At 48.5% G+C, this 27376-nt stretch overlaps 1 protein-coding gene across 2 annotated transcripts; it reads left to right on the plus strand.

Annotated features, from left to right (window-relative positions):
* EDEM2 (ER degradation enhancing alpha-mannosidase like protein 2) lies at window positions 1-27078 on the plus strand. Of its 2 annotated transcripts, XM_006258377.4 has the most exons (11): window positions 23-254; window positions 391-501; window positions 1039-1078; window positions 2138-2243; window positions 17477-17602; window positions 21047-21258; window positions 22456-22597; window positions 23058-23182; window positions 24018-24162; window positions 24925-25046; window positions 26521-27078. In XM_006258377.4, exons 1-11 carry the CDS (start codon window positions 124-126, stop codon window positions 27019-27021), a joined length of 1761 nt encoding a protein of 586 aa, XP_006258439.1. In that variant the 5' UTR covers window positions 23-123; the 3' UTR covers window positions 27022-27078. The 2 variants fall into 2 exon arrangements, with proteins under 2 accessions (XP_014465609.1, XP_006258439.1); XM_014610123.3 differs by lacking the exon at window positions 391-501 and having other exon boundaries at window positions 1-254.
* The last annotated feature ends 298 nt before the right edge of the window (window positions 27079-27376 follow it).

Below are 27376 nucleotides of genomic sequence, written 5' to 3' on the forward strand. Positions count from 1 at the left end.
GAAAGCGTTTCCGGCAGGCGAGTGGTCGGCCCTGCGCGGGAGGAAGTGGGGAAGGCGCAGTTGCGCGCCTCGAGGAAGCTGCCTTCTAAGCCAGGAGGGCGTGGGGAAGCTGTGGCGACCCTGATGCTGCGCTCGCTGTACCCGCTGCTCTGCCTGTACGTGCTGCATGTGCCGGGGCGGCCCCCGCAGGGCGCGAACAGAGGCGAGGTAGTTGCTGGTGCCGCTGCCCACGAAGTTGACGCCGCCTTGTACAGGTGAGCGGGGCTCGGGGGGGCTGTCTGCGCGCGCTCGGCCCCGGTGGCCGCAGGTGTTGGGTGCCGTGCCGGGCCCGGCCTGGGAGCGGGGGGAATCGCGGGCCCCGCCCTGAGCGCTCTGTGCCGCTGTGCGCAGGGAGCGGGTCCGAGCCATGTTCTATCACGCCTACGACAACTACCTGGCGCACGCCTTCCCCTACGACGAGCTCCGGCCGCTGACTTGCGACGGGCAGGACACGTGGGGCAGGTAGGGCTCAGCGTTTCGTGGGGAGGGCCTGGCATCTGGAGCAGGGCCGCCAGCACTTGGGCAGCTGCTGGGCAATGCTTGCTGCACTGTTCTGCTGGTGGCAGTGCAAACCAGGTGCTGCCTCCTGCCCAGCTGCCTGGCTGTGGCACTGAGGGCTGGGCCGCACACTCGCTTTGAAGCTGGAGACAACAGCTCTGGAGCTGTTGTGCATTTTCAGGCACTAACTGCACTGCTGAAAGTGCATAGCTGGTCAGCTCCATGATCCCTTCTACAGTGAGAATGGCTTGGCACGTGTGGCCTGTCTACACTTACAGGATGATTCACCAGCCAGTTGTATAATATTTGTAATGTATAGTGGGGTTTTGAGACTATTCAAGCAGATTGAAGCTCTAAGCCCTCATGATGGACATTGCTTCTCCTGTTCCTTTGTGTTGGGAGTTCACAGTCCAGTGTGTGAGAGGCTAACTTGTACCTGTCTCACCACCACATGGTTTTCCCTTCTGGCATCTTCTCACTCTGCCTCCTGTTCCATTCCAGTTTCTCTCTCACGCTGATTGATGCCTTGGACACACTACTTGTAAGTACCCCTCCACAGCCTTCTTTTGGTCACTTCCATCTGCCTGATGCCATGCCCCTATGGTTTCTGTGCCTTTCAGACATCCTTCACTTAAAGACCTGTATTCTCCTCTATCCCTCACATCTACTCTTCACCCACTTGTGACTGTGAAAACAGTTTAATACATTGTTCTACTGTGGATATTTCAATGCTTTTGGGCTTTGCTAGTTGCCATATGGGCCTGGGAGGGAATTCCTCTCACTGCCCTGCTGCTGCATGCATCAGGGTTTTTTAAGCCTTCCTCAGAGGCATTGGGTGTTGGCTGCAGCCAAGGCTGAGGACTTTGACTGGGGTGTGTCAGTGCTTCAGCTGGGACTTAAAGCCAAAGGTTCCAAGCTAGGAGAGGGAGGGGGTCTTGCCCCTCCACTCAGGGTTAGATCGATCACCATATTTGGGCTCAGGAAGGAATTTTTACCTGTGGTCAGGTTGCTGTGGACTGGAAGGCGGGGGTTGCCTTCCTCTGTAGCAGGAAGAGTGGCTGTGTTCCTTGGATCTCCCGAGTGTAGTTTCAACAACCTTTGCAGGACAGTGGCTGCCATGGTTCCCCTGCTTCACGTGTGGCAGGTTAGGGTGTTGTCGTGTCTTGTATTGTCAGGGTTGACTGCAGTTTTGCTAGGAGATTAGATAATGGATTTGTGTGGGATGTTTTGGATAGGGCTGATTCTGTCTCAGGCAGGGGGTTGGACTAGATGACCTCTGGAGGTCCCTTCCATCCTTACTTCTCTGTGATGGAAGGTGATTATGCATTGACTTCAGTTTGGCAGGTCTGGAGCTCCCAAACTCTGATACCTTCTAATCGGGGCATAAGGACTCAAAATGGAGGGTTAAAAGCTTTAGGATGATACAAAAACTTGCCAAGCTTCATTTTCTTCGACCTCTAGTGCTTCTTTGCTAAGAGCAAATGAGAGGATTTGAATAGCATTCAATTCTAGACTGCTTTGTGGGGAAGGGGTTCTAACTTAACACCTGTTATTCTATGGGCTCTAAGCCTCATTTTTAGTCATCCTGATTTATTTCCAGATTTTGGGAAATGTCTCAGAGTTCCAGAGGGTCGTCGACGTGTTGCAAGAGGGGGTGGATTTTGATATTGATGTAAATGCATCTGTCTTTGAAACCAATATCCGAGGTGAGTTGGGTGATGCAATTTGGGCTTAACTTGCAAGTCCTTTGGCTTCAGCAGTCTGTGAATCCATTGCATATAACATAATGCAGAACAGTTAGAATGGGATTCCTAACTTAAATTAACCAGACAAACCACAGTACACACTCCTCCCTTCCTGTTGGGTCACTGCTTGAGTGGTTATAAATAAAAACATTGTCATTCTGACTAAAAGCTTTGTGTAAGGTTTGATGCTGAAACCATGAAATGGCACAAATCAAATTTGTTTTGGCTTTCAAATCATGTTGCTTTTGTCCCCTGAAGCTGAAATTATTCTAAAATTGCCAGGAACTAGTCTGTTTCTTGATTTAAAGAGATAAAACAAAACCAGAGGCATAACAAAGCAGCTGGGCGCCCTGGGTAGCAGAATGTATCAGGAGCCAACAACAGCTTTCATTTGCCACTGCAGTGCCATCACAATTGTGTGGCTGTAGTGGCAGCTGTGACGCTACTGCCTTAGTCATCCTGCTCTCCCTTATGTTACCAAACAAAAGTCATGTACCATTTCAGGTGCACATGACTTCATAATGATCTCAGTAGTTCTCCAGTTGCCCATAGAGCAATTTTTAATGGTTTAAAATGGGTGTTTTCAACCGTTTTAACTAGTGTACCCCTTCTGGTGGTAGAGGGAGAGGGAGGGTTCGTACGTGGCAGCCATCGCCACCATGCTGCGCTGCTGCACCCAGCTTTTTCCATGGCCAGTTGCATGTGTGGCTCCACAAGATGCTGACAGCCCTCATGGGCAGCCAATTGCACACCACCTGTTAGCAGCCTGCACAGCTGCATGTGTGACTGGACATGGGAAAGTGACATGGGGCAGTGGGTGGCAGCAGCAGCCACTGCATGCATGCCCCCAACCCTGCCACCCTCCAGCCAGCCCTTGCTCGGCACTGTTGCCCTTGTTGTCTCTCCCCACCCCCAACACCCCAGCCCTGCACCTGGGAGGTGGCAGCGCAGGCTGGTGGGTGGTGGGGTGGGGTGGGGTGGTGAGTGGCAGCAGCAGCTGCTACAAGCGAGCAACCCCTACCCCACATACGTCCACAGAGGGGCACTGATGCCCTCCCCCCCGATCCTGGGAGCGGGCACAGAAACACCTTCCCACTCCTCCCATTCAGAATCTTTGCGTCTCGCTGCCCTCATGGCTCTGCAGGCAGGGGTAGCTACGACACCTCCTCGCTATTGGCTGATACCAGCGGCCAATCGGGCAGAGATGTGGGGTTTCTGGAAATTTTTTAATTGGAAAATTTTCCAATACCCTAAATAGAACATGATCTGATTTTAGCATGTCTGTTTTTTTTTAGCTCATTTATTTTTATTTATGCTATATGACTGATTTATTGAACAAAACTAAAAACGTACCCCCATGTTAATTTTATAGCCACAAGTATTTGAACTGAAATATTTGATTAGGAAAGAAGTTAAATACAGTACACTTAACGTGTCTTAAATGTTATATTCACACAAATTCAAAGCTTTATGTGGAAAGAAATTATTTTTATTGGAATACTTGTAAACATGTAAAGACAATACACAATAACATGTACTGCCCTTACATTGTTTGTTTAAACTTAAGAAAAAAACCGAAGGCACTGAAAACTGTTAACACACTAATTTTAGCACACCCAAAGAACTGGGCATGATATGCCGTGGTTGTCCACTCATCTACTTCAACAGAATTTAACTCTCTTCCACTGAGGTCACTGCAGCACCTCCGGTTTCACGGTCACCATCTGTAGAATCACTTGCACTACTTATTAGTTCCATTTCAAAATCAGACTGAGGCAAATCTGATTCAGAACTACTTGAACCACATTCTCTTTAGCTAAAGGGTGGTTTTACCAATGAGTCTATGGGCAAGGGCAGCTTAACATCACACTGCATCTTCTTCACTAATTGTGCTTCTGACTGATTCTCCAGAAGCAAGAGATTTTGAGAAATAGAAACAAGCTTGACGGTGCATTCATTTGTTAGTCTGTTCCTCATTTTTGTCTTGATTGAGCTGAAAGCCTTCCAGTTCCGTTCGCAAGAAGCTGCTGCTGGTGGAATGCTTGGGATGCTTACAGCAATCCTGGACAACAGTCGGGTGTTATGGTATCCCTTCCATCATGTGAGAGGAGACATTCTCTGCTGCTTGCTAAATGATGGTTTTGCGCCAAAGTTTTTCTTTTGCGCGGTACTCGGCAATATCTGTCATCACGGCTATTTCGTCGATGTTGGGGATTGTAATTGTATCGAGAGCAGTAGATAATTCATCTTCTGATAAATGTTGTCCCCTGTCTTGAGGATCCAAAAGGTTTGCTGCCAGATGAACTGGATGTTAGCAAAACTCAGATCTCTTAGTAAACATTTGTTTTACTACTTCTTCTTTGGATAGAGGTGAAGAAGGCAAAAGCTCAATTAGATTTTCACTCAGTTGTCTGAATATCTCTGGAATACTTGAAAGGCTTAGTGTATCTCCTTCAAGTTTCTTGATAGCCACTGAAACTGGTAGTAGCAAATTGGACGCTCCTTGAACTTGAACCCAGAACATATTGTTGTCAAGAATCTGCTTCCGAATGTTCACGGGAATAATCTGGGATACCGTGTCATCTATTGAAGCACACTGCAAACAGTTCGTTATGCACAGCAAACTATGTGAACACTTTGAAGCCAAGCCCCATCTAGTTTCTCCTGGCAAGAGAAGTACACTTTCCTTCCCCTGCTTCTCTTTCTGTAACTTCTTCGAAGTCTGATTAGCAACATGATGATTGTTGAATACCTTCACAATCACTTTGCAGTTTGCCAATATTGTTTTCACTGTATTCACATTTACTATGTCCTTTGCCAGAAGATTCATCCCATGGGCAAGACAGCCATACACTATTAAATGAGGATAATTTGCCTTTAATATTTGCCAGGGAGCTTTCATGTTCCTTGCAGTATCAGTTACAAGGGCTTGTACCCTGGAGGGGCCTGCACTTTCAGTCTCTTCACTCAGTAATTTGGCTATGTATTCACCTGTATGACAAGAAGATTTGGTAGCACTTACGTTCAGGAATGCTGGTTCAGGTGTTACTAACATAATGTTTAATAAAGGATTTCCTTGTAGATCAGTCCATCCATCTGATATCAGAGTCAATGATTCTGCCTGACCGATCCTTCGAATAACCACTGTTTGAACTCTGTCATACTCTCTATCTAAGAAAGAATGTGATAGGCAATAACGTGATGGTAACTTATATGATGGGCAAATTAGTTTGTAATGTTCCTTCCAGTATAGGTTTTCAGTTATGGAAAGAGGTGTACCACTTGCAAATATAGCTCGAGCTAATGTCTCATCTGCTTTTTCTTGATCTTCTTTTGACATTTTGTCCACAAAGCTTGATAAAAAGCTTGACTGTCTTCAACAGCTACTCATGGTGGATCGCATATCTGGGGACAGTGATCTTGAAAGCGAGGGTTCTGCTTCTTCTTCCCCCAGACCTGGTAGCTAAGCATTTCCATTTTCCATTTTTTGGAAATCTGCTATTTCACTTGAGCTACCAGGTTCCTACAAGAAAAGGGGGAAAAGATTTTTATTTTAACCTATTCTAGTCTGGCCTCATCCATCAGAAGGAGAAGAAGTGGCAAGGAGCTTGCTTTCCCCCTCCCTGCCAGAAAGAACACTGCTGCTCAACTTGCTGCTCAGCTGCCCTGGGACTGCAGAGCTAAAGAGAAGTATAGTCTGGCCTCTGCCATCGGCCAGAGGACTAGGCTCGCTCTGCTGGGTTGAAATAGTTAGCTATTTATCTACTACGTAGTTTAAAAATATATATATTGTTAAGCCTAAGCCACTTAGGGTGCTTAGTGCAAGCAGAAAAGCAGGATACAAATCTTTTAAATAAATAAATAAATAGAAGTCCAGAGTTGCATTAACAACTTCTAAAATTAAAATGTTTTACGACAACATAGATGCTAGTCTACACTGTGCATTGTTTAACATGTTTATTTGTTTACTTACATAGGATTCCTGAAATAGACTTTTCTCAGATGATGTTGTTCCACCACCACTTTGTTGTATTAGCTTTCTGTATATGGCTTGTACTCTTTGAGGACCGTTTCTACACGTTATTAAATGTTTCTTCATTCTTGTTGCAGTGTTAGCAAACTCCTGCCCGCAATATTTACATCTACCAACTTCCTTCCTTCAGTGGCTTGAACTTCACTATAATGATGCCACACGCTAGGTTTTTTTCTGATTAGACATTATTTTGACTACCTGAAACCAAAAGCACTTAAAAACTAACAGATCTTACGCAAACACTTCCAACTTCCCCAACTCGGCAAAAGAAATGAGACACTGCTCTGTGTGTTTGCTGAACTGAAAGTGAAACAAAAAATAATCATAGTTTCAGTTTTGGTTTTGCTTTCACTTGCCGTCTGAGATGAAATAAGAATTTTAGCTTTGGTTTTGATTTGACCTGCACAGCCAATTAGGTGACTTCATAACTTGATTTTATGACTTCAAAACACATTACTTCATAAAATTCATTAATGTTGAGAAATGGAAAATTTCGCATGAAAAATAAAGCACTGGAAAATTTTCCACCCTGCAACTCTGCAATCAGGAGTGTGCACTGAGGAGGGGAGCAGGGGGACACTACGGTGTGCTGCCTGGAGCCCACAAGGGCCGACTGTGCATGTGTAGGCAGCAGCAGTTTGCGTGTGTGTGTAGGCAGAGGCAAAGTGTGTGTGTGTGTGTGTGTGTAGGAAGGGGCAGTGTGTGTGTGTGTGTGTGTGTGTGTGTAGGAAGGGGCAGTGTGTGTGAGTGTGTGTGTGTGTGTGTGTGTGTGTGTGTAGGAAGGGGCTGTGTGTGTGTGTGTAGGAAGGGGCTGTGTGTGTGTGTGTAGGAAGGGGCAGTGTGTGTGTGTGTGTAGGAAGGGGCAGTGTGTGTGTGTGTGGGAAGGGGCAGTGTGTGTGTGTGTGGGAAGGGGCAGTGTGTGTGTGTGTAGGAAGGGGCAGTGTGTGTGTGTGTGGGAAGGGGCAGTGTGTGTGTGTGGGAAGGGGCAGTGTGTGTGTGTGGGAAGGGGCAGTGTGTGTGTGTGTGTGTGTGTGTGTGGGAAGGGGCAGTGTGTGTGTGTGTGTGTGTGTGGGAAGGGGCAGTGTGTGTGTGTGTGGGAAGGGGCAGTGTGTGTGTGTGTGTGTGTGTGTGTGTGTGGGAAGGGGCAGTGTGTGTGTGTGTGTGTGTGTGTGTGTGTGTGTGGGAAGGGGCAGTGTGTGTGTGTGTGTGTGTGTGGGAAGGGGCAGTGTGTGTGTGTGTGTGTGTGTGTGGGAAGGGGCAGTGTGTGTGTGTGTGTGTGTGTGTGGGAAGGGGCAGTGTGTGTGTGTGTGTGTGGGAAGGGGCAGTGTGTGTGTGTGTGTGTGTGTGTGTGTGGGAAGGGGCAGTGTGTGTGTGTGTGTGTGTGGGAAGGGGCAGTGTGTGTGTGTGTGTGTGTGTGGGAAGGGGCAGTGTGTGTGTGTGTGTGTGTGTGGGAAGGGGCTGTGTGTGTGTGTGTGTGTGTGGGAAGGGGCTGTGTGTGTGTGTGTGTGTGTGTGTGGGAAGGGGCTGTGTGTGTGTGTGTGTGTGTGTGTGGGAAGGGGCTGTGTGTGTGTGTGTGTGTGTGTGGGAAGGGGCTGTGTGTGTGTGTGTGTGTGTGTGGGAAGGGGCTGTGTGTGTGTGTGTGTGTGTGTGGGAAGGGGCTGTGTGTGTGTGTGTGTGTGTGGGAAGGGGCTGTGTGTGTGTGTGTGTGTGTGGGAAGGGGCTGTGTGTGTGTGTGTGTGTGTGGGAAGGGGCTGTGTGTGTGTGTGTGTGTGTGGGAAGGGGCAGTGTGTGTGTGTGTGTGTGTGTGTGGGAAGGGGCAGTGTGTGTGTGTGTGTGTGTGTGTGTGTGTGGGAAGGGGCAGTGTGTGTGTGTGTGTGTGGGAAGGGGCAGTGTGTGTGTGTGTGTGTGTGTGTGTGGGAAGGGGCAGTGTGTGTGTGTGTGTGTGTGTGTGTGGGAAGGGGCAGTGTGTGTGTGTGTGTGTGTGTGTGTGTGTGGGAAGGGGCAGTGTGTGTGTGTGTGTGTGTGTGGGAAGGGGCAGTGTGTGTGTGTGTGTGTGTGTGTGGGAAGGGGCAGTGTGTGTGTGTGTGTGTGTGTGTGTGGGAAGGGGCAGTGTGTGTGTGTGTGTGTGTGTGTGTGTGTGTGGGAAGGGGCAGTGTGTGTGTGTGTGTGTGTGTGTGGGAAGGGGCAGTGTGTGTGTGTGTGTGTGTGTGTGGGAAGGGGCAGTGTGTGTGTGTGTGTGTGTGTGTGTGGGAAGGGGCAGTGTGTGTGTGTGTGTGTGTGTGTGTGGGAAGGGGCAGTGTGTGTGTGTGTGTGTGTGTGTGGGAAGGGGCAGTGTGTGTGTGTGTGTGTGTGTGGGAAGGGGCAGTGTGTGTGTGTGTGTGGGAAGGGGCAGTGTGTGTGTGTGTGTGTGTGTGTGGGAAGGGGCAGTGTGTGTGTGTGTGTGTGTGGGAAGGGGCAGTGTGTGTGTGTGTGTGTGTGTGTGTGTGTGTGTGTGGGAAGGGGCAGTGTGTGTGTGTGTGTGTGTGTGTGTGTGGGAAGGGGCAGTGTGTGTGTGTGTGTGTGTGTGTGTGGGAAGGGGCAGTGTGTGTGTGTGTGTGTGTGGGAAGGGGCAGTGTGTGTGTGTGTGTGTGTGTGTGTGTGGGAAGGGGCAGTGTGTGTGTGTGTGTGTGTGTGTGTGTGGGAAGGGGCAGTGTGTGTGTGTGTGTGTGTGTGTGTGTGGGAAGGGGCAGTGTGTGTGTGTGTGTGTGTGTGTGTGTGGGAAGGGGCAGTGTGTGTGTGTGTGTGTGTGTGTGTGGGAAGGGGCAGTGTGTGTGTGTGTGTGTGTGTGTGTGTGGGAAGGGGCAGTGTGTGTGTGTGTGTGTGTGTGTGTGTGTGTGTGGGAAGGGGCAGTGTGTGTGTGTGGGAAGGGGCAGTGTGTGTGTGTGTGTGTGTGGGAAGGGGCAGTGTGTGTGTGTGTGTGTGTGTGTGTGTGGGAAGGGGCAGTGTGTGTGTGTGTGTGTGTGGGAAGGGGCAGTGTGTGTGTGTGTGTGTGTGTGTGGGAAGGGGCAGTGTGTGTGTGTGTGTGTGTGTGGGAAGGGGCAGTGTGTGTGTGTGTGTGTGTGTGTGGGAAGGGGCAGTGTGTGTGTGTGTGTGTGTGTGTGTGTGTGTGGGAAGGGGCAGTGTGTGTGTGTGTGGGAAGGGGCAGTGTGTGTGTGTGTGTGTGTGTGTGGGAAGGGGCAGTGTGTGTGTGTGTGTGTGTGTGTGTGGGAAGGGGCAGTGTGTGTGTGTGTGTGTGTGTGTGTGTGGGAAGGGGCAGTGTGTGTGTGTGGGAAGGGGCAGTGTGTGTGTGTGTGTGGGAAGGGGCAGTGTGTGTGTGTGTGTGTGTGGGAAGGGGCAGTGTGTGTGTGTGTGTGTGTGTGTGGGAAGGGGCAGTGTGTGTGTGTGTGTGTGGGAAGGGGCAGTGTGTGTGTGTGTGTGTGTGTGTGGGAAGGGGCAGTGTGTGTGTGTGTGTGTGTGTGTGGGAAGGGGCAGTGTGTGTGTGTGTGTGTGTGTGTGGGAAGGGGCAGTGTGTGTGTGTGTGTGTGTGTGGGAAGGGGCAGTGTGTGTGTGTGTGTGTGTGGGAAGGGGCAGTGTGTGTGTGTGTGTGTGTGTGTGTGTGTGGGAAGGGGCAGTGTGTGTGTGTGTGTGTGGGAAGGGGCAGTGTGTGTGTGTGTGTGTGTGTGGGAAGGGGCAGTGTGTGTGTGTGTGTGTGTGTGTGTGTGGGAAGGGGCAGTGTGTGTGTGTGTGTGTGTGTGTGTGTGTGTGGGAAGGGGCAGTGTGTGTGTGTGTGTGTGTGTGTGTGTGTGGGAAGGGGCAGTGTGTGTGTGTGTGTGTGTGTGGGAAGGGGCAGTGTGTGTGTGTGTGTGTGTGTGTGTGTGTGGGAAGGGGCAGTGTGTGTGTGTGTGTGTGTGTGTGTGGGAAGGGGCAGTGTGTGTGTGTGTGTGTGTGTGTGTGGGAAGGGGCAGTGTGTGTGTGTGTGTGTGTGGGAAGGGGCAGTGTGTGTGTGTGTGTGTGTGGGAAGGGGCAGTGTGTGTGTGTGTGTGTGTGTGGGAAGGGGCAGTGTGTGTGTGTGTGTGTGTGTGTGTGTGTGTGGGAAGGGGCAGTGTGTGTGTGTGTGTGTGTGTGTGGGAAGGGGCAGTGTGTGTGTGTGTGTGTGTGTGTGGGAAGGGGCAGTGTGTGTGTGTGTGTGTGTGTGTGGGAAGGGGCAGTGTGTGTGTGTGTGTGTGTGTGTGTGGGAAGGGGCAGTGTGTGTGTGTGTGTGTGTGTGTGTGGGAAGGGGCAGTGTGTGTGTGTGTGTGTGTGTGTGTGGGAAGGGGCAGTGTGTGTGTGTGTGTGTGTGTGTGTGGGAAGGGGCAGTGTGTGTGTGTGTGTGTGTGTGTGTGGGAAGGGGCAGTGTGTGTGTGTGTGTGTGTGTGTGTGTGTGGGAAGGGGCAGTGTGTGTGTGTGTGTGTGTGGGAAGGGGCAGTGTGTGTGTGTGTGTGTGTGTGGGAAGGGGCAGTGTGTGTGTGTGTGTGTGTGTGTGTGTGTGTGGGAAGGGGCAGTGTGTGTGTGTGTGTGTGTGTGGGAAGGGGCAGTGTGTGTGTGTGTGTGTGTGTGGGAAGGGGCAGTGTGTGTGTGTGTGTGTGTGTGGGAAGGGGCAGTGTGTGTGTGTGTGTGTGTGTGTGTGGGAAGGGGCAGTGTGTGTGTGTGTGTGTGTGTGTGTGGGAAGGGGCAGTGTGTGTGTGTGTGTGTGTGGGAAGGGGCAGTGTGTGTGTGTGTGTGTGTGTGGGAAGGGGCAGTGTGTGTGTGTGTGTGTGTGTGGGAAGGGGCAGTGTGTGTGTGTGTGTGTGTGTGTGTGGGAAGGGGCAGTGTGTGTGTGTGTGTGTGTGTGTGTGGGAAGGGGCAGTGTGTGTGTGTGTGTGTGTGTGTGTGGGAAGGGGCAGTGTGTGTGTGTGTGTGTGTGTGTGTGTGTGGGAAGGGGCAGTGTGTGTGTGTGTGTGTGTGTGTGTGTGTGTGGGAAGGGGCAGTGTGTGTGTGTGTGTGTGTGTGTGTGGGAAGGGGCAGTGTGTGTGTGTGTGTGTGTGTGTGGGAAGGGGCAGTGTGTGTGTGTGTGTGTGTGTGTGGGAAGGGGCAGTGTGTGTGTGTGTGTGTGTGTGTGTGGGAAGGGGCAGTGTGTGTGTGTGTGTGTGTGTGTGTGGGAAGGGGCAGTGTGTGTGTGTGTGTGTGTGTGTGTGTGGGAAGGGGCAGTGTGTGTGTGTGTGTGTGTGTGGGAAGGGGCAGTGTGTGTGTGTGTGTGTGTGTGTGGGAAGGGGCAGTGTGTGTGTGTGTGTGTGTGGGAAGGGGCAGTGTGTGTGTGTGTGTGTGTGTGGGAAGGGGCAGTGTGTGTGTGTGTGTGTGTGTGTGTGTGTGTGTGTGGGAAGGGGCAGTTGTGTGTGTGTGTGTGTGTGTGTGTGGGAAGGGGCAGTGTGTGTGTGTGTGTGTGTGTGTGTGTGTGGGAAGGGGCAGTGTGTGTGTGTGTGTGTGTGGGAAGGGGCAGTGTGTGTGTGTGTGTGTGTGTGGGAAGGGGCAGTGTGTGTGTGTGTGGGAAGGGGCAGTGTGTGTGTGTGTGTGTGTGTGTGTGGGAAGGGGCAGTGTGTGTGTGTGTGTGTGTGTGTGGGAAGGGGCAGTGTGTGTGTGTGTGTGTGTGTGTGGGAAGGGGCAGTGTGTGTGTGTGTGTGTGTGGGAAGGGGCAGTGTGTGTGTGTGTGTGTGTGTGTGTGTGGGAAGGGGCAGTGTGTGTGTGTGTGTGTGTGTGGGAAGGGGCAGTGTGTGTGTGTGTGTGTGTGTGGGAAGGGGCAGTGTGTGTGTGTGTGTGTGTGTGTGTGGGAAGGGGCAGTGTGTGTGTGTGTGTGTGTGTGGGAAGGGGCAGTGTGTGTGTGTGTGTGTGTGTGTGTGTGTGTGTGTGTGGGAAGGGGCAGTGTGTGTGTGTGTGTGTGTGTGTGTGTGTGGGAAGGGGCAGTGTGTGTGTGTGTGTGTGTGTGTGGGAAGGGGCAGTGTGTGTGTGTGTGTGTGTGTGGGAAGGGGCAGTGTGTGTGTGTGTGTGTGTGGGAAGGGGCAGTGTGTGTGTGTGTGTGTGTGTGTGGGAAGGGGCAGTGTGTGTGTGTGTGTGTGTGTGTGGGAAGGGGCAGTGTGTGTGTGTGTGTGTGTGTGTGGGAAGGGGCAGTGTGTGTGTGTGTGTGTGTGTGTGTGTGTGGGAAGGGGCAGTGTGTGTGTGTGTGTGTGTGTGGGAAGGGGCAGTGTGTGTGTGTGTGTGTGTGTGTGGGAAGGGGCAGTGTGTGTGTGTGTGTGTGTGTGTGGGAAGGGGCAGTGTGTGTGTGTGTGTGTGTGTGTGGGAAGGGGCAGTGTGTGTGTGTGTGTGTGTGTGTGGGAAGGGGCAGTGTGTGTGTGTGTGTGTGTGTGTGTGTGTGGGAAGGGGCAGTGTGTGTGTGTGTGTGTGGGAAGGGGCAGTGTGTGTGTGTGTGTGTGTGTGGGAAGGGGCAGTGTGTGTGTGTGTGTGTGTGTGTGTGTGTGTGTGTGGGAAGGGGCAGTGTGTGTGTGTGTGTGTGTGTGTGTGTGTGGGAAGGGGCAGTGTGTGTGTGTGTGTGTGTGTGGGAAGGGGCAGTGTGTGTGTGTGTGTGTGTGTGTGGGAAGGGGCAGTGTGTGTGTGTGTGTGTGTGTGTGTGGGAAGGGGCAGTGTGTGTGTGTGTGTGTGTGTGTGTGGGAAGGGGCAGTGTGTGTGTGTGTGTGTGTGTGTGTGTGTGGGAAGGGGCAGTGTGTGTGTGTGTGTGTGTGTGTGTGTGGGAAGGGGCAGTGTGTGTGTGTGTGTGTGTGTGTGTGTGGGAAGGGGCAGTGTGTGTGTGTGTGTGGGAAGGGGCAGTGTGTGTGTGTGTGTGTGGGAAGGGGCAGTGTGTGTGTGTGTGTGTGTGTGGGAAGGGGCAGTGTGTGTGTGTGTGTGTGTGGGAAGGGGCAGTGTGTGTGTGTGTGTGTGTGTGGGAAGGGGCAGTGTGTGTGTGTGTGTGTGTGTGTGGGAAGGGGCAGTGTGTGTGTGTGTGTGTGTGTGTGTGGGAAGGGGCAGTGTGTGTGTGTGTGTGTGTGTGTGGGAAGGGGCAGTGTGTGTGTGTGTGTGTGTGTGGGAAGGGGCAGTGTGTGTGTGTGTGTGTGTGTGTGTGGGAAGGGGCAGTGTGTGTGTGTGTGTGTGTGTGTGTGGGAAGGGGCAGTGTGTGTGTGTGTGTGTGGGAAGGGGCAGTGTGTGTGTGTGTGTGTGTGTGGGAAGGGGCAGTGTGTGTGTGTGTGTGTGTGTGGGAAGGGGCAGTGTGTGTGTGTGTGTGTGTGTGTGTGGGAAGGGGCAGTGTGTGTGTGTGTGTGTGTGTGTGTGGGAAGGGGCAGTGTGTGTGTGTGTGTGTGTGTGTGTGTGTGTGGGAAGGGGCAGTGTGTGTGTGTGTGTGTGTGTAAGAAGGGGCGGGGTGTGTGTGTGTGTGGAGACAAGGAGAGATTAAGTGCATCTCTGTAGGCAGGGGCAGTGTGTGTAGGCAGGGGCAAAGTGTATGTGTGTGCATAGACAGGGCCAGAGTGTGGGTGTATGTGTGTGTCTATAGGCAAGTGCACTGTGTATGTGTGTGTAGTTGGGGGCAGAGTGTATGTTTTTGTGTGTATAGAAAGGGGTAGTTTGTGTATGTAGGCAGGGGCACAGTGTGTGTGTGTGTAGGCAGGGGCAGTGTGCTTGTATAAACATGGGCAGATTGTGTGTGTACCCAGGGGCAGTGTGTGTGTGTAGGCAGGAGGAGATTAAGCGCATTTCTGTAGGCAGGGGCAGTGTGTATCGGCAGGGGCAAAGTGTGTGTGTATGTCTGTAGACAGGGCCAGAGTGTGTGTGTGTGTATGTGTGTGTCTGTAGGCAGGTGCACTGTGTATATGCATGTAGTTAGGGGCAGAGTGTATGTTTTTGTGTGTGTAGAAAGGGGTAGTTTGTGTATGTAGGCAGGGGCGCTGTGTGTGTGTGTGTGTTGGCAGGGGCAGTGTGTGTGGTGTAGGCAGGGGGAGATTAAGTGCATCTCTGTAGACAGGGGCAGTGCATGTGTAGGGAGCAGCAGAGTGTGTTTATATAAACATGAGCAGATCGTGTGTGTAGCTAGGGGCAGTGTGTGTGTAGGTAGGTGCAGTGTGTATATGCATATAGTTAGGGACAGTGTGTTTTTGTGTGTGTAGGAAAGGGTAGTGTGTGTGTGTGTGTGTGTGTGTGTGTGTGTGTGTGTGTGAGAGAGAGAGAAGGGGTAGTTTGTGTGTGTGTGTGTGTATGTAGGTGGGGCAGAGTTTGTGTTTTTGTGTGTGTAGGCAGGGGTAGTTTGGCTCTGTGCACATGTAGTTGGGACAGAGAAAGTGTGTGTGTGTGTAGGCGGGGCAGAGTGGGTGGGGGTAGGCAGGGGTAGAGTGTGTTTGTGTACTTATAGCCAGGGCTCTGTGTGGGTGTGTGTGTGTGTGTGTGTGTGTGTAGGCAGGGGCAATGTGGGTGTGTGTAGACAGGCGCAGAGTTTGTATTTTTGTGTGTGTAGGCAGGGGTAGTTTGGCTTTGTGAATGTGTAGTTGGGGCAAAGTGTGTATGTGTGTGTGTGCACGCGTGTAGACGGCAGAGTGTGTGTGTAGGCGGGGCCAAGTGGGTGGGTGTAGTCAGGGTCAGAGTGTTTGTGTACTTATAGCCAGGGCTGTGTGTGTGTGTAGGCAGGACCACTATATGTGTGCGTTAGCAGGGGCAGAGTAGGGCGGTGTGTAGGTAGGGGCAGAGTTTGTGTTTTTTTGTGTGTGGGCAGGGGTAGTTTGGCTTTGTGCATATGTATTTGGGGCAGAGTGGGTGGGTGTAGGCAGGGTCAGAGTGCGTTTGTGTACTTATAGCCAGGGCTCTGTGTGTGTGTGCATGCATGAGTGTGGGTGTGTAGGCAGGGGCAGAGTGGGTGGGTTGGTGTGTAGGCAGGGACGCGGTGGGTGGGTGTAGGCAGTAGCAGAGTGTGTGGGTGTGTGCGCGTAGGCAGGGGCATTGTGTGTGTGTGTGTGTGTGTCTGTGTGTGTGCGTGTAGGCAGGGCCAGAGTGTGTGTGCACGTGTCTGTAGGCAAGTGCATTGGGTGTATGCATGTAGGCAGGGGCAGAGTATGTGTCTGTGTGTACGAAGGGGTAATTTGTGTGTGTGTGCGTGTGTGTAGGCGGGGGCAGTGTGTGTGCATGTGTGTAGGCAGGGGCAGAGTGGGTGGGTGGCTGGGTGTGTAGGCAGGGTCACAGTGTGCGTGTGTGTGTGTAGGCAGGGAGAGAGAGAGTGTCTGTAGGCAGGTGCAGTGGGGGGATGTAGGCAGGTGCAGTGTGTGTGTCTTTGTGCGTAGGCAGGGGCAGAGTCGGGGGGGTGTGTAGACAGGGGCAAAGTGGGTGTGTGGGTGTGTAGCCAGGGGCATAGTATGTGTGTGCATGTGGATGTGTGTGTAGGCAGGGTCACAGTGTGTGTGTGTGTGTGTGTGTGTGTGTGTGTGTGTGTGTGTGTGTGTGTGTAGGCAGGGGTAGAGAGAGAGAATGTCTGTAGGCAAGTGCAGTGGGTGTATGCGAGTAGACAGGGACAGAGTATGTATCTGTGTAGAAAGGGGCAGAGTGTGTGTTGTGTGTAGGCAGGGGCAGAGAGTGTGTGTGTGTGTGTTTGTGTAGGCGGGGCAGTGTGTGTGTGTGTGTAGGCGCAGAGTGGCTGGGTGTGTAGGCAGGGGCAGAGTGTGTAATGTGTAGGCAGGGGCAGTGTGTGTTTGTGTGTGTAGCCAGGGGCACAGTATGTGTGTGTGTGTGCATGTGCCTGTGTGTAGGCAGGGTCACAGTGTGTGTGTGTGTGTGTAGGGAAGGAGTAAAGAGAGAGAGTGGGGGGTGTCAGCAGGGGTAGTTTGTTTGTCCATGTGTAGTTAGAGACTCTGTGTGTGTGTGTGTGTGTGTGTGTGTGTGTGTGTGTATGCGCGCGCGCATAGGCAGGGGCAGAGTGTGTGCACATAGGGGCAGAGTGGCTGAGTGGGTGGGTGGGTGTAGGCAGGGGCAGAGTGGGTGGGTGGGTGTGTAGGCAGGGACAAAGCGGGTGTGTGTGGGTGTGTAGGCAGGGGCAGAGTGGGTGTGAGTGTAGCCAGGGGCAGACTGTGTGTTTAGGCAGGGTCACTTTGTGTGTGTTTGTAAGCGGAGCAGAGTGTGTTTGTGTGTAGGCAGCGTCAGAGTATGTGTTTATCGGCAGGGGTAGAGTGTATGTGCATGCATGTATTGGCAGGGGCAGAGTGTGTGTCAGCAGAGGCAGAGTGTGGTTTTTTTTGTGTGCGTGTAGGCGGGCTGGACTGTGTGTTCGCATGTGTAGGCAGTGGCAAAGTGTGTGTGTGCAGACAGGGCCAGTTGTGTGTAGGCGGGGGCAGAGTGTGTGTGTGTGCAGGTGGGGCAGTATATGTGTTTGTGTGTAGGTGGAGGTAGTGTGTATGTGTGTGTGTGTTCATAGGGCGAGTCCCAGACACACGCACTACCATACACATGCACCCATACCTCCCCATGCACCCATACCTCCCCTTGCACATGCAGACCCCCACACCCCCTCACATGTTCCAGCCATCCTTCTCCCACACACAATCCCCCACAAACCTATACCCCTCCCACCCCCCACACAATATACAAGTATAAGACTTCATTTTAAGCTGTTGTGCAGTCACATCTATGTACACTATACAAACGCATATAAACCAGGACAAAAATATTTTTTGAAATCAAATTAATGAATGTTTTAGATGTTCGCTTTTTAGAATATAATTTGGTATTTTTCTGGTTCTGAGGTGGCTAAACCCCTTGCTGAAAGGAGTACTTCCCAGGGCAAGGGGGAGCAGAGGGGGGACTTCTGGTGGCAAAGGTCAGGGGTTAGGGGGTGGGGCTACCCATGCCCTTGACAGCTTGCCAAAACTCAGTAAGTGGCCCTCTGACCAATATAATTGCCTCCTCCCCTTTCTAGATGCTGGAAACAAGGCGCCTCTTTTCTCTTTTCTACCCACACACCCCTTGTTACACAACATAATATTTCTGATTTAGGGATTTTCTTCGGCAAAATTGTCAAATGGTTCTTCCTTCCTCTGCATCCTAATAAGCTCCTTACTCTGTGGTCTTCCAGTGGTAGGCGGCCTCCTTTCTGCTCACTTGCTGTCTAAGAAGGCTGGTACTGAAGTGGAACCAGGGTGGCCATGCTCAGGTCCTCTCTTGAGAATGGCAGAGGAAGCAGCTCGCAAACTTTTACCTGGTGAGAAATTTCTCCATGTTTTTGACCTGCTAGCCATGCTTTGTTGCTGAATTAACATATTTTCCCAAATCCAAGCTGACTTTTACTTTGAATTCAAGATGACTTCCCAATTATTAATTCTATACATGAAAAAATATAAATTTGTTAACATTTTCTATGCATAGAATTTAATTAGTGGATGGTCATCTTAAATTAATCTTCCTAACTGCTGTGGTAAGGAAACCAGTGGCAGGGAATGAGAAGCAACACCTCGTCCTCTCTGTGCTTATGCCCTACCATCTGTTCTTCCATGCCTGTGCTTCATTTTGCCCCCTGTCCCCCTCCCTCCCTTGCCCCCAACCTCTTTTACCTTCTGCTGCAGCTCTGCTGATCAGGGCAGTTAGCAGCAGCAGTGGCAGCCGGAGGGATCAGAACTGGAGCAGAAGGTGATGGGGCAGCTGAGAGGGAAGGGGGTGGAGGGACAGGCTGGGGGGTCAGGGGGCAGGCATCAGGTTTTTCCCCCCCCAACCCATCTGCAGTCTCCCTTGCACTCCCTCCAGTTGTATGCCCTCTCTCCTGCCAGATGAGCCATTCCAACCAGGGGCCCAGCTCTGACTTCAGCCCCAAGCCCTGGGCCAAAGGTGGACCTGAGCCACCACCTGCTTGGGCTGGTACTTGAATCCAAGTGTGGAGGGGACATATAGAAGACCTCATGTTGGATTAAAGTAAATATGGTATGTGTTCAGGGGACTACAAACGTTATTGCTTCAGTAGTTTAAAAAACTATTAAAACAATCCCTAGATCATGGGGCGTAGAGCAGGGCAGAGCTTAACAGACTGTATTAGAGAGATCTGCTGATGTACCAGGGCCTACTTACTCGCAGTACAGATGGGTGAAATGAGCCTAGTTTCTCATACATCCTTTGCTATCCTTATGGAAGCTTTGTAGGTTCAGAAACAACTGCAGGTTGATGGTTGTAAGTAGGTTACAGACTCTGATGAGTTGCTTAAGGCAAAATATGGCAGATGACAATCTGATCTTCTGAAAAAGCTGGCATTAAGCATGTGTATGATGCAAGTAGGTACTGTTACACAAATTGCCAATTGCAAGGCCTTATGAGGGAGGATAAGGCAAGATGCCGCGTTTATTGATTAAGCGCTTAATACACACACACACATACATACACACACACACAGCATATTCATACCCCAATTTTTGTTCTGCGCTGGTATACATTACCAGTCTTATCAGTATTCGGATCAACTTAGTGGCCAGCCAAGTTGATCACGAGTAGGAAACGGGCTCCTGCCAGTCCATCTCATCAGATGAACCAATGTTCCAGGATGACATGCAGAACAAGACCCAAAATTGATGCGTCTCACCCCATCTTTTATAGCCTTGTCAATTCACCCAGTCCTCTGGGCATTTGCTGGGTTATCACTGTGTTCTTTCTTGAAGGTCGATTGCCATTGTTCTCTCACTGTTCTGGGGCGGATTCTTCTTGTTTGGTCTTTTATCTGTCTGCATTCTTCAGCTAGACACTCACAGACGCACTCTCACACATACAGCATACAAAGGTCAAGCACTTATGTCAAGCTACAGAGCAATACAAAATGGAGTTTCTTAAGGCAATGCAAAACTCAAGAAAATACATAAGATTAAAAACAATAGGCAAAAAGTCTATGTGTATAACAGTACACCACAGATGTACACCATGCTGTGTATTAACTTTTCCACACAAAAGACTGGTAAAAGAATGTTTGGAAGGGGAAATGGAGGAGATGAGAGAAGTGAAACTTTCTCTCCTCATTGTGGGCTACCATTCATTGTAGTACTTATTTTTAAAGTGGCTTCTTCATTTATGTAGGTTGGACTATGTTCACTTAATCATGATTCTTGCAGATCATTGCATGGGCCGCTGTCACTAGATTTTTAGCTTGTGCAATAAGGGAAGCAGGTACCCATAACTGCTGTGTGGAAACACTATAATTGCTGTCCAGCACTTTGTTTCTTGTATTCTAGATCAGCAGTTCCCAACTTCTTTTGTACCAGGACCCATCTATAAATATCAATGGCCAGTCCTGATGCAGTGCCCCTCACTCTTGACCTGCTGCCCCTAGCCCCAGCCCCCGCAGTGTGTGGGGCATAGAACTCTGCCAGCTTTAAAGTTTGTTTGTGACCCTTTCATATATTGTTGTGACCCACTTCTGGGCCATGACCCACAGGTTGAGAAATGCTGTTCTAGTTTACCCTGCCTAAGCCTCTGTGGTGGGGCTTCAGTGTCTCTCTCTTTAGCCCATGGGTGGGCAAAATACAGCCCACAGGCCAGATTTGGCCCACCAGGCTTTTTTTTTCCAGCAAGCCAGCACACAGGTGCCCACCAACTAATTGTAGCCAGCTCTTCCCATAGCTGCCCCTGCCCCTCCACATGAGACCCACTTCTGCCAGGGCAGTGCACTGTGCTCTTGTGCTCACCTGTGGGAGGGCCCTGCCTCTGGCTAGTGCACAGCTTCTGGGCATGGCTGCTACTGCTGTGGCAGCCAACCAGGGAACTGCTTGGCTCCCCTGGCCTCCAGTGGCTCCTTCTCCTGCCCCTGCTGCAGCACTCTGGGCAACAGTAGGGAAGCTGCAGCTGGGCTGGAGCATGGGGCTGGTGGAAGTGCAGAGCTTGGGGCTAAGGCTGGTTGGAGTGCGAGGCCCACGCCTGATGAGTCAGGAGGCACTCAGAGCCTGGGTTGGTGGGAGTATGGGGTCCAGCCCAGCCCAGGCCAGCCCAGTTCCATCATGTGAGGCTCCCATAACTCATGTGTGGCTCCTGTGACTCAGGTGCCACTGAGGGGAGTCCTGTGCATTGAAGCCAGTAGCCTTCCCTGCTCCCTGTTGCCACTTGCAGCTCCCAGGACTCTGTCGAGAGTGGCGGGGAGCCCTGCATGATGGAGCTAGGCTGGCTCAGCCCTGCTCCCTGCCACACACACAATAAGTAAGACTTTATTTTGAGCTATTATGCAACCACCTCTATATGCACTATGCAAACACACAAATTAGGACTTTTTTTTTTTTTTAAATAAAAACATATAGTGGATGTTTGATTTTTAGTATATGATTTTGGGGGGGGGGGGGGGGGGGGGGTTCTGGTTCCAAGATGGCAATCCCCCTAAAGGAGTACTTCTGGGGGCAAGGGGAGGGACTTTGGTGGCAAAGGCCATGAATTAGCGGTGAGACTTCCAGTTCCAAGATAGCAGGGGATGGGGCACCTGTCCTTGCGGTCCTTAACAGCTCACCAGAACTCAGTAAGTGGCCCTCCAGCTGAAATAACTGCCCACCCCTGATTTAGTTTGTGCACTTGTTGGAAGCTACTCCATCCTCTGGTCTCTTGTTGATGTACACGCAGTTGAATAAGAGACAGGCAGTTGCTGACACCTTGTTAAATATTGTGCATTGATATGAACAAAAACATGTTTAAGCTTTTCAGACCCCAACTGGGATGCCATTTGGGACAGTGAATTTGTTGCACGGAGTAAACCCTGGAGAGACCCCAGTTACCTGTACTGCTGGCATTGGGACATTTATAGTGGAATTTGCCACATTAAGCCATCTTACAGGTGATCCGGTGTTCGAGGATGCAGCCAGGAAAGCTCTTAAGGCCCTGTGGAAAAATCGCTCTGATATTGGACTAGTGAGTGTTTTATCCATGGTTTTTTTTTTTAACTACTTTTTGTATAATGCATGGGATCCATTCTTAAGTTAGCTTATTGTAAATTTATTGAATAATTCTGTCCCTTAATGCTAACAGTGCTAGGTAAATAACTGTAGTCCTAGTAGTTGTATATCTAATGTACTGTTCCAGAATGCCTGTACCATCAGCTTCAGTATCCACCTCCTGTCCTCTAGCACTGCAATACCACGTAATATGGTTCCTGTATTTCATCCCAGAAATAGCTGATGGGTACACTTGCTTTTTTGTTTTGTTTTCACATTTGCATAGGTTTTAACTAATCTTTTTCTTACAGTAATACAGCACTGGTGATCTCCTTTTTTAAAATGCTGTTTTAAAACTGAATTCAGCATTCAGTTTCAGCATTAATCTGAGGTTAATTTTATTATTTTTATTATTTCCAGGAGGGAGGTGTTTTATCTAGGCTGTCCTTTCAGATATTTTGAAGTTAAGTCTTGGGGAGAAAAGTATGGCATATGTGACCCCCTGATAGCATAGACATGTTTCTTTGGCACTCACGTTTTGTGGAGTACAAAACTCAGAAATACTTTGACTTTAAAGGTCCAACTTCACATATGTTCAATGAAGACCAGGCATATGGCAAATTAAATATAAAATAATTGTAATTTGCAAATCTTTGTTGCACACATGGATTGTGACAGAGGAAGATCTTTGAGTGTTTAGTTATAGTCTTATTAAGCTACAGTGCAGGTCCCCCAAATTAGGTTTTTCCTTGTCTGTCTTAAAATCTTGAGAGTTTTAGGAAGAAAATATCAACTACCCTATATTCCTGAGCATATGCACCTAACCAACAAAAATTTCAGGTAAGATATACCAATGCAGTGTTAATGCTGCTTCTTAAAAATGTAAAAAAAATGGTTTCCGTGTCACCATTCACATCCCTTCCCATGTCCCATTTCTTAATAAAAAACAAGTATTTATGAAATGGAGAAGACTGTCAATTCAGTGTGGAGATGAAAAAAATTATGATGAAATCCAGATGACATGGCTATTGTTGCTTTAGGTGTCTATTTTTCCAGGTGTTCTGGATTCCATTTTGTTCCAAGGCATTCCAGAAATAAAAGATTATCCTAATTTCAGAATTTTGCATGTAGTAGGCAGACTTTTGCTTTCTTCTTAAGTCTTCCTTTCTGACAGGTGGGTAATCACATAGATGTGGTCACTGCCAAATGGGTAGCCCAAGATGCTGGGATCGGTGCTGGGGTAGATTCCTATTTTGAATACCTTGTTAAAGGAGCCATTCTCCTGCAGGATGAGGAACTGATGTCCATGTTCCTAGGTAAGAATTGTTGATCTGTAAGATTTGATTGATTCTAGATTTCCTGAGGTATCTTTGCACATTGATAAAGACCAGTTGGAAGTGTTACCTGAGACTTCTTTACATTATTGACTTGCTTTTGGCTTCTCTTGAAGTATATGGATGGTCTTACAGAAGTCAGTGATAAAACTTCTTTGCTGTTTCATAGAACTATGATTTCACCCCCTTTTTTGAGCTATATTTTCCTCTTTCCAATACATTGTCTGTCATCTCTTCTCCTACAGTAAGATGATGCAACAACTCACTAAAAGTCCTTTTCATAGGTAATCTTTGTAGTGATTCTTGAGTGATCCATACCTCAGTCAGTTTTACAGGAGGTATGAAAGCTCTGTTAATCTGACAGGACCACACTGAAAAGAGCGCTTCCCTTCTAGTATTTTTAACATTTTTTGTTAACATTCCTTTCCTCAATTCTTTGTAGAATATAACAAAGCCATTAAGAACTACACAAAATTTGATGACTGGTACCTGTGGGTTCAGATGTACAAAGGGACAGTGACTATGCCCATCTTTCAGTCCCTGGAGGCTTACTGGCCAGGCTTACAGGTAGGAACTATCATGGTAATACATCATTACTTTTGTTCAGCCCCATCTTGGGCCTATCTATATAACAAAAACTGTGTTGTCCATTGTCATGATTACAATCTGGCTCTTATCTGAGTCAAGTCCAATCTACGCTGTTTCCACCTTTTGATGGACTGGATGTACACTATCTACACTTGTTTTGAAAAAACAAACAAATGTGTTAAACCTGAATGAGACAGGCCAACTTGGTTAAAATACACCTATTTGTGTTGTGACATTGTAGATGGGGCAGCCTTAAAAAGACAGTCCAACTTTTTCCCATACCAGCATAAATCCTTTTCATTTCTGACTTTGTATTTTAGAGTTTATTGAAGTAATTTTGAGTAGTTCAGGCTTCTCTTCTAGTGCTTTTAATTGATTGGGCAGCTGGTTTACAGGAGGCAGGCAGCCCCAGGAGGGCTGCTTCTAGGGAATGAAACTAACTCATTTTAAAAGGAGGTTTTGAAAGACTCCCACAACAATCAGAAGGGATCCAAAAACCAAAGAAACTTGCATTGTGTCAGGTATGTGGAATAGAGTTAAACAGAGAAGCATAATGTACTTCCTCTCTTTAGTTTAATCTATTTGTAAGTTCTTTAGTCTGCATTTTATTAATGTTTAATTATATTCACTAGATGACTTTCCCCATTAATGACATTGGGAGAACTTTTAAAATGGATCTCTGCCATTTTACTCTTTGAATGCCACTTCACTAAGATACAGGGGTGTAGGTTGTAGCCGTGTTGGTCTAAGGACATAGGCAGACAAGGTTCTTTGGGTGAATCTGATATCTTGTATTTTCCCTCCTCTTTCCTAGAGCCTTATAGGGGACATTGATAATGCCATGCGGACTTTCCTCAATTATTATACAGTGTGGAAGCAGTTTGGTGGACTTCCTGAGTTCTACAACATTCCTCAGGGTTATACCGTGGAAAAGCGAGAGGGATACCCACTTAGACCTGGTAACATAAACAAAAAATAACAAATGTGTTGAGTCCTGCTTTTACTCTGACAATTAAATGTAACCAATGTTTAACGGCCTGTTAGCTCCCCTTTCTAGTTCTATAGTAACTTGGTTACCAAATCCACTCCTTAGCATTTTCCATTTCCAGCAAGGAGTATTACAATATTTGCCCGTCACAAATGCCTGAGCTATAATTCTCAGAAATGTTTATCTTAACACTGTATTATAGTGCTTTAGTAGCAATTACAAACTTACAACTATTTATAAAAAGGAAAGCCTAGGTATATATGTTATCTATTTGGAGTTTTTTTTAATTTTTTTCCCATGACTAATAATAACCCTATTTTTAGTGGCTAACAGCCTTAATGATGCTGAAATTTGTGTAGCAAAATCCTTAGTCAGGAAAGTAGGTTTTCTTTTTCATGAAAGATTTATTTTAAAACATTTGTTTTTCATTTCATTTTTATATCCCTCCTTTCCTCCTCCCCCCCCCCAACCACAATTGGGGAAATAAAATTTTATCTTAACTTTGCATTGGATAGATGATGTCTTAGCTGAAACAGTTTGCCATTTATTTCAGGCTTTGCATATCCTTGGTAAATATACAGGTACCCGTGCTTATAGACAGGCAGTACAGGAGGCTATAACTGGGCCAATACTTTGACAGTTTTGAACTACAATGTGGAATTCGTGCAAGTCACAGTGGTATTTTCCCTGCATTTACCCTACAGTAAGTAGCTGTTTGCTGGTTTTTTTGCAGAGCTGATTGAGAGTGCAATGTATCTGTACCGTGCTACACAAGATCCTACCCTTCTGGAACTGGGAAGAGATGCTGTGGAATCCATAGAGAGAATCAGCAAGGTGGAGTGTGGATTTGCAACAGTAAGTATGTCTACTGTAGTGTGGTGTTTTTGTTTTTTAATTCTCCCACCCCACCACACACTCATTTCCCTCTTCTCCCTACCCCCAAGAAAACATGGAGTGTTTTGCCAAGTTGAACAGTGCTTGCATGAGCTGGGTACAGAGCTTTGTAAAATAACAAACTTTAAAAAAAATGGAGCACTGTCTGATAATCATGGTTAGCAGTCCTGGGAGTAACTTCACCATCACATTTCAGAACAATTATACCCCAATTGTACCTGGTTATTACATTGGAGGCCCAGACCACAAGAGAGACAGAAAAACTGTAACTCCGTTGTGTCCCATGTACAGATGCTATTTCCTCCTAATGCCATGTTGCGTAGAAAGGATCTGGAGGAGGTACGGCCAGGGTGTGATCCTTCTGTGTGCTAGGGAATTACGGGGCGCCACACCTTTCAGTGGTTCTGCTGAAGTTGTTTAGTTTTGCACTGCCTCTTACATGAGGTGTATTTACAGACGCAACTAAGCTTGGTATGAGTGCATTCCCTGCATTTCTCCAATATCTGCCATTCAAGAATCTCAATCATTTGTACTGTTTAATGGTGTTTTGCAGTGAAATGTTAACACACAAACATTGGAACTAAGCTTTGCAGCTCTGATGTAGGTAGAAACCCCATTTATGTGGAGAATTTTATATATATATATATATATATATATATGGCTTAGTCCATCTGTCTGTGTGTATGTCTGTGTCCATAAGGGTCTTGGGGGGGTGTGGCTCCCAGAGGGGCATGGCTTCAGCCAGTGCTGCGTCAGGAATGCCCATCAAGAATGATGGGCGGGGTGGGGCATGGCACCAGCAGAGCGGATGGGGGGGAGGGGGGTGGCATGGGGCTGGATGCGGAGTGCCAGCAGTGCAGGGTAGTGGCAGCCACACATCACCCCGCACTGTGGGGGGCACAGGGCTGGACACAGAGCTGCGGGGGAGGCATAAGGCCAGATGCAAGGTGGGGGGGGATGGGGCGGGGCCAGATGCAGAGTGGTGGCGGTACGGGGCAGTGGGTGGCAGCGGCTGCATACAACGCCCCCCCGCAGGAGGCAGGGCTGTGGATGATGGTGCTTTGTCCCCTCCCTCCCCCCCCCCCCCCCCAATCATTCTCGACAGGCAGTTTGCTAGTCAGCATATAAGTCTCTCTTTCCCTCCTTCTCCCCCATCCCTAACTTGTGCAGGAAATCCTAAGAATAACCCTGTCTCTTTATTGCTAGTCTGTGAACTGTCCATGGGACTATTCTAATCCAAAGTAGTTTAGCACTTGGCACCATCAAATCAAAGTAAGTTGTCTGAATAATAAAAAGGGGGTGGACTGCTGGATCCTGTCTGCTTAGGTGTAGGGATGGAAATGCAAGCTGGTTTAATTTTTCATTTTTAGGATGAACTCCAAATGAATTTCTGAATTCAGGATGAATTTAATGCACATGAACTCTCTTCTTACAGATCAAAGATCTGAGGGATCATAGACTAGATAATCGTATGGAATCCTTCTTCTTAGCTGAAACTGTGAAATACTTGTATCTACTGTTTGACGCAGACAACTTCATGCACAACGATGGATCTACCTTTAATATAGTACTGACACCTTATGGGGAGTGCGTCCTTGATGCAGGTGGATATATCTTCAATACTGAAGCTCACCCCATAGACCCTGCTGCCCTGCACTGTTGTAAGAAACAGAAGGAAGAGCGTTGGGAAATAGAAGACTTGATGAGGGAATTTTACTCTCTAAAGAGAAACAAAAAATTAACGTTAAAAAGAACCACAGACAAAAGTGAAGGGGAAAGCCAGAAACCCTCTGTGGATACTTCCTCAGAGGATGGTCGGATAAAAACAAACTTGAAGAACAATACAAAAAGGAAAATATCTCCCTTGAGTTGTCCCAATCAGCCCTTTAACTCCAAACTTGAAGTAATGGGACAGGTCTTTTTAGACAACACATAACTCAGTTTTCATTGTGAATTCAAATATTTGTACATAATAAATCTGTTTTGGACTCTAGACTTTTTGACTTTGGGGGAATATTTTTATCTTCCAGTGATTTAAAAAAAAAAAAAAATCATACTTCAAAATCTGATTTCCTTTTTATTGTAACCAGTCTCCTACTCAGTCATATTATACTCTTGGTTTGTACAGTCATATAAGTCAGGGTGTATGGTTTATGAAAGTGGTATTCCAGAATAAGTCCCTAGAAAAGGGAATCTAAGCTATCTGTCTGTAGTACTGTGAGAAACAGCTTATTACTAACACTGTGTGTCTTACACAAGAAATTATAGGTTTACCCTCTGATATTCATAGA

The sequence above is a fragment of the Alligator mississippiensis genome, chromosome 9 (genome assembly GCF_030867095.1).
Source record: "Alligator mississippiensis isolate rAllMis1 chromosome 9, rAllMis1, whole genome shotgun sequence".
NCBI lineage: Eukaryota > Metazoa > Chordata > Crocodylia > Alligatoridae > Alligator > Alligator mississippiensis.